The sequence below is a fragment of the Pleurodeles waltl genome, chromosome 10, assembly GCF_031143425.1.
Source record: "Pleurodeles waltl isolate 20211129_DDA chromosome 10, aPleWal1.hap1.20221129, whole genome shotgun sequence".
In the NCBI taxonomy this organism is placed as follows: Eukaryota; Metazoa; Chordata; class Amphibia; order Caudata; family Salamandridae; genus Pleurodeles; species Pleurodeles waltl.
This window is the reverse complement of record NC_090449.1, coordinates 76,840,174-76,852,244: the sequence shown is the minus strand read 5'-3', so window position 1 is coordinate 76,852,244 and position 12,071 is coordinate 76,840,174. Positions and strand designations below refer to the sequence as shown.

At 45.4% G+C, this 12,071-nt stretch overlaps 1 protein-coding gene across 1 annotated transcript in view; it reads left to right on the top strand.

Annotated features, from left to right (window-relative positions):
* Nucleotides 1–12,071, top strand: part of GFER (growth factor, augmenter of liver regeneration) — a 28,997-nt gene that overhangs the window by 13,630 nt on the left and 3,296 nt on the right. Inside the window, exon 2 of the mRNA XM_069209778.1 lies at nucleotides 10,078–10,289. Coding sequence (XP_069065879.1) covers nucleotides 10,078–10,289 — 212 coding nt within the window. The remainder of the gene's footprint in view (nucleotides 1–10,077; nucleotides 10,290–12,071) is intronic.

Genomic DNA, 12,071 nt, shown 5'->3' with positions numbered 1-12,071 from the left:
GCCCCATGCACCGTGCTCACAGTGTACTCACCTGTTGGTCTCGAGGACCATAAAGTAAACGGTACTGGGGTAGGACCCCATCCACCAGTTTCTCCAATTCCTCCGCAGTGAAGGCAGGGGCCCTTTCCCCAGACACATGAGCCATTGTCGCTTCCAGTCACAGGTCACAGCAGCACTTACAGTGTAGGTCCTCTCCTGTTGAAGGTCCGGTAGCAAGTGAGTGAACAGAAAGAAAATGGCAGTCGCATACGTCACCGCCGGCGTACATCGCCATTGGCTCCTGGCACCCATAGAGCCCAATGATAACCAATGCGAAGTTGCGCGGCGGTCTTCGACCGCCTACCGCAACGGCGCACAACGTCAGCGGAATTACCTCATTTCCACTTGTCCCTCCTCACAGGTCAGTCAGCCGCCATTTCAGGGGGACACAGGTCATGGCACCTAACTGCGTGACAGCAGACATTGCTACATCCGCTGACTCTGATTCACATACTGGTTCTGTAAATGAAGAGATGCATCATTATAGCAATGGATGAGTGAATATGACCCTTTGCTCACCGTTTTCCTCCCTAGGCTTCAACCGCTGAGGATGAATATGAGATGGAGACATCCTCCTGTGTACAGACCCTTGGTGAACCTTGCGACAATGGAGGACAGACACATTATCCTAACCTACAGACTTGGTAGGGCCACAATCCAAGAACTGTGTGCCCAATTGGATCCAGACCTGATGTCAGCTATCCGCGAGCCCACAGGTATCCCCCCCCTCTAGTGCAGGTCCTGTCAGTGCTCCATTTCCTGGCAAGTGGTTCCTTCCAAACAACAGTGGCCATGGCATCAGGGATGTCTCAGCCAATGTTCTCCAACGTGTTGACCAGAGTGTTGTCTGCCCTGCTGAAACACATGCGCAGCTACATCGTATTCCCCCAGGTGGAGGATGTGGCCACAGTGAAAGCTAACTTTTATGCCCTGGGACATATCCCCAACATCATTGGTGCCATTGATGGTACACATGTAGCATTTGTCTGCACCCCCCCAGAGAAATCAACAGGTATTCAGGAATAGAAAAACCTATCCCTCGATATGCAGATGGTGTGTTTGGCTGACCAGTACATCTCCCATGTGAATGCCAAGTATCCTGGCTCTGTGCATGACTCCTTTATCATGAGGAATAGCAGCATCCCGTATGTGATGGCTCCACTCCAGAGGCACCGGGTGTGGCTAATAGGTGAGCCCAAGGTCCCCACCCAGAATATCTTGGTGTCTGGGTATGGGGTTGTCCCTAAGGGATAGTGTGTGTATAACAGATGTCCCTCGATATTTGCAGGTGACTCTGGTTACTCCAACCTCTCATGGCTACTGACCCCAGTGAGGAATCCCAGGACAAGGGCAGAGGAACGTTACAATAAGGCACATGGGCGAACAAGGAGGGTTATTGAGTGAACCTCCGGCCTCCTGGAGGCTAGGTTCTGGTGCCTCCATCTAACAGGTGGATCCCTGTACTACTCACCCAAGAAGGTGTGACAGATCATCGTTGCATGTTGCACAACCTGGCCTTGAGACGTCGGGTGCCTTTTCTGCAGGAGGATGAGCCTGGAGATGGTCTTGTGGCAGCAGTGGAGCCTGTGGACAGTGAGGAAGAGACGGCAGAGGAAGAAGATGTGGACGTCAGAAGTAATATCATACAGCAGCACTTCCAGTGACACACAGGTAAGACACTGTAACTTCACTGTTCTTTTCAGTTTTCTGTTGGACATTGTACATGGCAGCATGATTTCCCTATGTCTCTGGCCACTTACTGTACCCTTTGGCATCTCTATTTTCAGATCTCTGTACCCTACTCTGGCTCCTGGTATGTTTACTTCTGCCCACTACAGGTCATACCAATGTATAAATTAGTGTACATAAGATTTGCAATGTTTTCAGATTGTTGTACTAATACATATTTCAATCAATTGACAGACTCCAGAATTGTATTTGTTCAAAGGGTGTTTATTTAAGTGCTAATAAGTAGAGGGGGATGTGCAATGGGCTGGGGTGATGGTGGAGGAAAGTCCATGGTAGAGTTCAGTCTCTTGGTATCACAGGTGCATTGTCTAATGGGGCATAGGAAGGGGAGCAATGGCAGTTCAAGGTGGACAGGATGACAGAGTGGGACAGAAGGGTGACAATCAGGAGAGTCTTATTTCCTGGCGGGGGTCTTGGCAATGTTCTCTGGCTTCTGCCTGGATCGCAGGGACCGTTTGCGGAGTGGTCCTCCTTCTGCAGGGGGTGGGGTGCTGGTGGCCTGTTGTTCCAGTGGCGGGGTCTCCTGTCCACTAGCACCGGCGGAGGTGGAGGGCTGTTCATCGGTGTGGCTAGTGTCAGGGGCTCGTTGTTGTGCCACTGCCTCCCTCATGGTGTTGGCCATGTCAGCCAGCACCCCTGCAGTGGTGACCAGGATGGTGTGGATGTCTTTGAGGTCCTCCCTGATCCAGGTACTGTCCCTCCTGCAGCCGCTGTGTCTCCTGCAACTTGGCCAGTATCTGGCCCATGGTCTCCCGGGAATGGTGCTATGCTCCCAGGATGTTGCCGAGTGCCTTGTGGAGAGTGGGTTCCCTGGGCCTGTCCTCCCTCTGTCGCACAGCAGTCCTCCCAGCTTCCCTGTTGTCCTGTGCCTCACGGACCGGTGACGTTCAGTGGGGGTCCTGTGGGAATGAAAATGCAGTGTTATTGTATCTGCATATGCCATCTTGTGCATGGGTGTGTTCCCCTGTATGGTTGTGATAGCTCTGTCAGCTTTGCCTTGTGTGCGTTGTGATTTTGTGGGCTAGGTGATTCTCTCTAATTGGCATGCTTTAGTGATGGGTGTCCATGCATAGGTGTTGCATGCAGGGCTAGGTATTGGGATGGGTGGGTTGTGATAGTGGGGTATTTGTGAGTTGGTGGGGTGATGGGGGTGAGGGTAGGGATGGGAGTTTGTGATGGTATGCAGGTAGGGTGGGGGATAAAGTAGTAAAGATTTGACTTACCAGAGTCAAGTCCTCCTGCTACTCCTGCGAGGCCCTCAGGATGCATGATCGCCAAGACTTGCTCCTCCCATGTTGTTAGTTGTGGGGGAGGAGGTGGGGTCCACTGCCAGTCCTCCGTACAGCTACCTGGTGTCTTGCAACCACAGAATGCACCTTCCCCTGTAGGTCGTTCCACCTCTTCCTGATGTCATCCCTTGTTCTTGGGTGCTGTCCCACAGCGTTGACCCTGTCCACAATTCTCCGCCATAGCTCCGTCTTCCTTGCAATTGACGTCTGCTGCACCTGTGATCCGAATAGCTGTGGCTTTACCCGGATGATTTCCTCCACCATGACCCTTAACTCCTCCTCTGAAAACCTGGGCTGTCCTTGGAGTGCCATGGATGTGGTGTGAGTGGTATGTGTGGGGTGATGTGTTGTGGTATGTGCTGTGAGGTGCGTGGATGGTGTATGGGTGATGATGTTCTGTGGCTCAGAATGAGTGGGTACTCCTGGATTGTCTCTCTCTCTCTCTCTCTCTCTCTGTTCGCAGTCCTTGTTTTCGTTGAAAGGGTTGTGGGTAATGTGGGTGTGTGTTTTATATTGGTCTGAGTGTGTGGGTGTGGTGGGTGTATGTGTGTCAGGTGTGTGTATTTTGAATTGTCCAATGTGGTGTAGTTTTGTAAGTGTGTGTGTATTTTGAGCGCAGCAGTGTGTACCGCTAATGGTTTACCGCCATTGAAAGACCGCCGCAGTGATTCGTGGGTCCCGATACTGTGGGCGTATTTCTGTTGGCGTAACTGTGTGGGTTTTGGCACCGCCAGTTTATCACTGACCTTTGGTCTGGTGGACTTGTGTGTGTGTGTGTCTTTATAATGGCGGATTTCCCTGTGTGGGTCATAATACCCGTAGCGGTATACCGCCGCGGTCACAGTATATTGGCGGCCGTCAGCACGGCGGTAGGCGGCATTTACCGCCAAGGTTGTAATGAGGGCCTTAGTTTTCTTTTACAACCTTTCTGTTCCACTTCTCACCAGCTGCTGCCTTTACTTAACTACCCTCGGCTTACCCTACCCACTAATATTTACTCCCTCACACACTCCCCGACTCGTCCATCCATGCAAACTCACATACAGTCTTGCTACTCAATAAACACCTGGCTGCTACATGTTCGTTTTATCTGTTGGATTGTGTGGGTATCTTTTTCTGACGTTGCTTCTGTCGCCACGTATCCTAGACATGGATCAATGAGGAGCTGAAGGTAAAAAAATTAGGTTAGTGTCTCCCCAACTCTTGTCTTGAAGGCTTTAAAGATTGCAGTCATATCTATAGGATCTCCAGGTCACACACAGCAGTGCCAACACCAATTGGTGGTTAGGCTTCAAATCCTAAAGTAGCCATCCAATTTACGATTTTTTTTATTTATTTTTTTGATTTAAGATATAATGTGTCAATGAGTTTGAGGCTGAATATCTTAATTTCTCTATGTCTGTCAATAATCTGATGATGTCTGGTTGGTCAGACAATGGACCTCTTGTCCTTAGACACTCCAGCCCCTAAAAGCTAAAGTACTCCGACCCACCCCCCCTAAATCCACCCTGCTAAAAACTACTCACCAACCCTGACAAACCCCACTTACCTCCCTGTGTCCTCTCACGCTCCTTCCTCCTCTTCTCTCCTCCCTTCCTTAAACCTCTCCCACCCCTTCAAAAATAAACTACGCTGCTCCCCACCCTAAATAAAAAAATATATATATACCCAAACCCCCCTCCGCCCCTGAAGAAAACAATCTATAGCCCGACCCCCGCCTCTTAAAAAAACAAATAGCCCGCCCCCACCCACCACAATCCCTTAATCCGCCCTCCCCACCCCTGCTAAAGCCCCACTTTACCTCACCACGTCCTCTCCCGAACAAACATGGCTTTTTCTGCATGGTTAAGGCACAGAAAAAGCCATGCGTTGTTACGTTTGCGTGGGAAACGTCCACGTTGTTTACAACGCGTGGTTGAGGACTTTTCCCTTGTCTTAGTGCCCCTGTTTAGGTTAAAGTAATCTGAAGTGAACCCAATGATCATAACTGCTGGTTTTGGATTTTCCTATAGGGCCATCATTGTTTTATTACCTTTTGGACCAAATTGGAATTTGGATGAATTCTGAAATGCCTTCTCTGCTTCCAAGGTGATGGATGCCGCTGAGGTGTTTATTTTGTTAAGGTGTTCACTTAGCTTGTAGTTGTTTAGAATACCCCTCCTGAATATTCTGCCATTTAAGATTCTTGAGTGTATGAGTTAGGGGTGACCTTCATGTTCCGATTTTTAGATCTTCCCTTTGAATTTATAGTCCAAAAGTCTTTGAATACTGGTCTGTAGTTTGCATGCGACGTGTGGGCTATGCCTTCTTTAGGAATGGCTATGATGGTTGTCTTTGACATCATGCTTTATATTGCTTTATATTGCGGGTCCGGTGGAGTTTGTGAAAAACTGAATTAAGTTTCAGTGCTAAAATGTTGCATGTTTTCTATAAACTTTGGCTGAGGGGCCATTTAGGCCTAGGAATTTACTATAGAGGGCATTGTTAAAAGGCCTAATTACTTCTGGTAGTGTAAGGTCTTGCTCTAATTCTGTTGCAATATTTGTCATCTATGGTAGGTAGAGGTTTTTTCATACATATGTGATGGTATCCTTTTTTACAGTGCACGATTGTTCTCTATGTAGGCCTTGGTAAAACAATTTCATTATTTCTGCTGTCGGTATCCTCGCCTCTTAGTTCTCTGGATTTTGCAATTATATGAAATCTCTGTTGCTTGTGTTTTCAGGAAATTAGCTAGCATTTCACCCACTTCATTCCTTCTACTTCATTTTTGAGCATTAATGTTTAGTGATGTACCTGCCCTCTGCCAGAGAAGTTCGTAATAAGCATGTTTTAGGTTCCTAAGGGAGGTATTAGTGGGCTTTTAAAGTTCTTGGTATCTATGTCCTCGAAACTCCTTCCTAAGTCGATTGTTTTGTCTGCACCTATCGATGTTCATTTGCTTTAACTGTTGCTTTAATTACAGTCCACCTTAGTGAGAATCCCTCACAGATTCTTCAGCACGCTTCACCTGCTGCTGCCGCAGCTGGTCACTGAGTATTGTCATGAAACGGTCACGGTTGGAATTGTGGCCACCATTTTGTCTTTTCCAACCAATGGTGGAAAAATGTTCTACTTTGCTCCACAGCAGTGACCTCAACTCAGCAGTCACTTGGTGGTAGTCCTTATTGTTAAAGGTTTTGTGTGTTCTCTGCCAGGTGGGTTGCTGTACCAGAGATTAAGCTTGGGTACCAGTATGAAGGAGAGCTATTCATTTTTGATATGTGACCACATGTCTGAGTTTTCGAACAGGGATATCATGTGATTCTTGGGGTGTTTTTTTCGAAATGTTTTTTTTGTTTTCCCACTGATTTAGAATTGAACACCAAAAAATCAAGTGCAGTTCAGTAGATAATAAGTGTCCTAACATTCTGAATTTGTGTGCTTCTCCTGTTGAAATTGGTACTCCACATTTGTAAATTGGCATATCACATTGGGCATGAAAGTCCCAAAAGCTCATCGGTGTGAACAGAAGACATAAAGTGTGAATAAAATAGGCCTTTCTTTTAGTGGTTGTCGACTGTAATAGTGCCAGGTGATGTCTGACGTACCAACCCAAGTTATTTCTTGAAACTAGAAACCCATGGGAGTCCAGTATAGTGTGACTTGCATGGATCCCACCACACCTTCATATCCATAAGTCCTGTAAATGTCAACATTTGGATGAAATCAGATAATTTTATGATATTTGTGGAAGATAAAGTTACAGAATCTACAGTACCCTACATGTGTGGGCCTATTGCAAGGGGCAGCAAATGCGGCAAACACACTGTGGAAACGTTAGGCTGTTTTAATTTCATTGATTGTTATAATGAAGTTAGCTTCGGCATTAGGGCTCAGGTACCCATGGAAACTAGACATGTGGAATTCCATTTTGGTTTGTATTTTATGGATCTCACTATTTTTACTTACTCGGAGTCCTGCAAGTGCCAAACACTGGGAAAAATTACACATTTTCCAAGTATTTCTGTGAGGGAAACATTCTGGAATCTCAAAGAATCTTACCCCCCAGAATTCTTGTCTCCTGATATAAATGTACCCTACATGTGTGGCTGGGACCACCAGCTGGGCTATGAAAGAACAACAACGTACCATGGAAACATCAAGATTTATTATTTGAAAGGTATTGATTCTTGGAATGGTATAGCTTTGGTATTTGGCCATAGGGTTGGCTGCATCCATTGAAACATATGAACCCCAGACATTTCTGGAAACTAAGCACTCGGGCAAGCCCATGTTGGTTTCCTGTATGTGAATCCCATTACTTTTTCCTAGCCCAGAACGACTTTGGGCAAAGTCACAGATTTTCAACATATTTTTGGTAGAAATGTTAATTTCTGAGTGGGCCTGTCACCCAAGATAAGAAAGGCCCAACAGCATAACATGGAAATGTCATGAATTTTGTTTCCACAGGTTCTTGGCATGTGAGTAGCTGCTGTATTTGGGCCTGCGATAGGCTGGAACCTTTACTGAAAACTAGAAACCTAGGGGTATCCAGAGTGGCGTGGCTTGTGTGGATTCCAATGTATTGAACCCGTAATGGCCTACAAACTTAAATACTGCCTAAAACAATTTCCTGTCACATTCCCTGGGGTTGAGCTTCACAGTTTGGCCCGGAGTTCAGTCTGCACCCAAGGAATCCTCCAAACCCATGGCTTTTCTGAGAACTGCATGGGTGGATCTTATTATGTTTCTTAAGCAGTGTCTCCAGTAAACATTGAAACTATGCCTACAAAATCCAATTTCCTCACACTTTCCATGTGAGATGGCTGCTTCATTCAGGCTGGGAAAGACTGGTACCCAGGAAAACCTATTGTCCCTATATTCTGAAAACTACACATTTGAATCTAAAGTTGGTGGAATGGAACCAACCATCATTTCTTGCCCAGAATGCCACAGTGTGCAAATGCCAAAATATAGCAAAAGTTCTATCATTCTGCCTTCTCACTATGAAAAGCATACACCACATGAGTGGATGGATTTATCCTACTAGACAGGAGCTGGGCAAAATTGGGACTGTTTAAAGTCATTGTGGTTTTGACATGGTTCTAAGTTTTGGTCCATTCCTATCAAATGCCATAGACCCACCCACATATGTGAAGTATGGCTTTTCTCTGGAGAGAAATGGGATTGCATGCTGGTAAAAATGTTGTCACTGGCTGGAAGTTCCCAAGATATTTGTCACCTAATGTAGTGAAATAGTATTTTTGTGCCCAATTCTTTGACCTTTACAGGTTATTTACATACAAAAAAACTTGCTGGGATCTAAGCATTCAACACCAAGTTAAACTCATGGATTTCTAGTTTGAGAAATAGGCTGCTTTAGTGGGGGTACTCTAGGTGTCGGACCAACCACTGTGTGCCCCCCCCACCCCCTATTCCCCTACAAAGACTGTTTTGGCTTCCCTGGTGGAGGGGTCCAGTACAATAGTGCGACTGGGTAGGGTCCCATACTATTCATTATTTATAAATAAATACATTCAACATGTCTAGTGGGCTTTCTGTTGCTAAGGTGGTCAAAATGGGTGTAAGCCACATTTTGGCTTTCCCCAGGGGGGCAGAAATTCTGACATGGTTTTGTGGTGGCGCTTCCAACCTTCAATTTGTCTAGCAGTGTAGTAGCATGGATATCTATTTGGGGATTGCCCTCTTCTATCATTCCCTGAGCAGGGATGCATTAGGGAGAAGTACCACTGGAAAGGGGATAGTGGAGAGGTTCCCATTACCAACTCTACCTCTGCCATCAAAATCGATGCTCAAGGTGTCTGAACTGTGTCCCTGAATGCCAATCTAACTGAAAGCAGCTAGACTTTTGAGCCCCAGCTGCTTTCGTTTTTACATTTGATGTAGTCTGTGCGTATAGCTCACTGATCCTTATAAAAAAATAAAAAAAAGCAAACCTCGGGCTACAATGGGAGCTCTTTCTTTGCTGCCCAAGATAGTGGCTTCTAAAGGGCATGGGAAATATCTCCAGGCCTGGTTGCTTGGAGAAACCTTCCCATTTATAGTGACCAGTGGGTTCTGCTGTGGATAGAGAAGTTATATTCACACAACCCAAGTGGGTAGCCAGCTCTTTCACTAATAAAAAGTCATATTTAATGTCTGTGCCAATGTCTGTTTTAATGAAATGCTTAAATTAATCTCAGCTACTGTTAATTACTCAAGGCAACATACCAGCTCATCATTCTTGAGCCCACCCTGCCCCCTCAGATTAGAGCCTATCCTATGTGAATCAGCCTTGCTCCTGCTCCAGTAGGAACAGTCCACCCTGAATTGCAAAGCAAGTTCTTCTCTGAACTGGAAAGACGGGCAACCTAAGATCAGTTTCAGCCTGTTTAAGCCTTGTCACACTGGTGCAGCTTGGTTCCAGTGGCACAATGAGCATGGGACCCACTTCTGGGCATAGTCATTGCACGCAGTGAAAAATACAAAAAAGTAATAGATGGAATGCTTGAATTATTCTGGGCTACTGGTTACTACCTTAGGGTGCAAGTAAGGTCATTGTTGTTTTGCTGCCAGTGCCATCTTAGACTAAACCAAGCTATATCCAAACCAGCCTTGGTATTTCACAAGTAGGAAAAGTCTAGCCCTGATTGCCAAGCTAGGTCCTCTCTCTGAAGTGGAACAAAATCAATTCAAGACCAGTTTCCACCTGTTCTGTTGGGTGCAGCTTGGTTCCAGTGAGCACAGGTCCCACTGATGGTGCACCTATTGTGCTGATTTTTTTTATACGGCTGGATCTAATCTGAGGTGGCATGGCGGGCAAAACAATGATGGCGTTTTTTGTATACTTCAGTGTATTTTGAGTGAGGCTCACCAATTTCTACTACCAAGTTTCTGTCCATCCTGTTACCCCTTGTGTGTCTGAAGGTGCAGGCAAAGAGTATGTTGAACATCCTACGAGTTACCCCTTTGATAATGCATTGACATTTGTTCATTCACTTTGCCCTATTTTCTACAGGAGATCAGTGTTGAGGAAGAAAGAGAACGCCCTGCAGAATGTCCTTTAGACCGAGAAGAACTTGGCAGAAGCACGTGGTCGTTCCTTCACACAATGGCTGCTTATTATCCAGACCAACCAACAAATCCCCAGCAGGAGGACATGAAAAACTTCTTTACTTTATTTTCCAGGTTTTTCCCATGTGATGAATGTGCTGAAGACTTGAGAGAAAGGTGAATATTTTTTTTTTTCCTAAATTGGATTTAAAAAAAACCCAAACATAATGTTGTCTTCTTTGCCTCGTAGATCATCTCGCATGTGCTACATCAGTAGGTCTCGATGAACCCTTTATATTGTGTTGTGGTGTAACCTGTTTTTTTAGTGAACACTCAACAATCACTTGGTCTATTAAGGCTTTTGTTCAGACCTGGTCTGTGGTTGTAGGTTCACCCACACATCGGGGATTTGTGGAGCTGTGCCCATGGACATGCCTTGGTACAATGAGCAATTCTGGTGAGGAATGAGTGTAAGGCTTTTCCGTTCAGTTCGGGTTTGTAAGGATGGGAAGGGAAATGTCCAAACTTCTGTTGGGTTGGTATATTTTTGGTTGTATGTGCAAGACATGTCTCCGAGTGGCTGACTAACTTCTGGCCATCTACCAAACCTGAACTGGCTTTAATCTCACCAGAGCTTGAGTATCAGCATAGAGCCCCGGTCTTTTTCTCAGATACAGGATTGGGTGTGTTATCTTGCTTGGTTAAGGGACTCTAATTGTTTCTAGTATCTCAGCAGTATTCTATCCCAGCCCATCTTCTAGTTGCTGAGTTTCACGTACCCTGAGGAGAAGACAGAAAATCAGGAGACAAGCTGAGCTTAGAACCAACTTGTCATTAGTTTAGAAGTTGGTGAGAACCTGATCTGTCCTAGAGAGGAAATTTATTTATAATATACAATATTTTAAACAGTAACATGTCCAGAAGCTAATCAAAGAACTTCATGACAGGAGTAATCTAGTATGCCCATTTAAGAAACAACTGTGTGAGCCACCCTTTTTCTAGGTCCTATTAAATGTGTTCAGTGACTCACACCCGCACCTATAACAAGAATCTAGTTGGGTTATTATCTCTGATAAAACCCAGACATTCTTATGAGCAGCAGTCAATTGGTAGAGTTGAAGTACAGATCAGACTCTAACAGACCCCCTGAATTAGGGTCTCTCATAGTATGAATAGTGTATGGTTCATGAAAGCAGACTATCTCAATGCAGTTGGGCCCAGTGGAGCAGTAGAACTCACTTACCCAGTTATGCATCTAATTTTAGCTCTGTGCCCGTCACTCAGAGACTTAATGTTGTGACACAGACACAAATTGAATCCTGATCTAGTTGCCTTTGCCATACAAATGGAAGCCTGCTTCTTGGTTGGGCAACCTGTACAACCATTGAAGAGAAACAACAAGAGGGATGAAGTTTATTGAACAGGGAGAGCCGTGCCTTCCCAGGAATCGTGGGAACTGGATCAGGAAAGGAATCCTTTCGGTGTAACAAACTTGCAATTGTTTTGGCCTCCTATTCTTAAAAGCAAAGCAGTAGAAGGCAGAACAGTAAAATGATGGGGGATAAAAGGTTTTTGAAAACGATTTGACCTTGACCACATAGGGCCTGATTCTAACTTTGGAGGACGGTGTTAAACCGTCCCAAAAGTGGCGGATATACCACCTACCGTATTACGAGTCCATTATATCCTATGGAACTCGTAATACGGTAGGTGGTATATCCGCCACTTTTGGGACGGTTTAACACCGTCCTCCAAAGTTAGAATCAGGCCCATAGTGTATTTAAAGTGGTATAGAAAGAAACAAATCATTTAGACATCGAGAACCATGAAACGTTCAAGTCCCTGGTCTGGAGCACACTATAGATTATTCAATTCTCACTCATTTGTGAGCGATAAAGAAAATGTCCAGCAATTTTATGTGGTGTTGTAAATGCGTTTAGACTTGGATTTCCTTTCAAA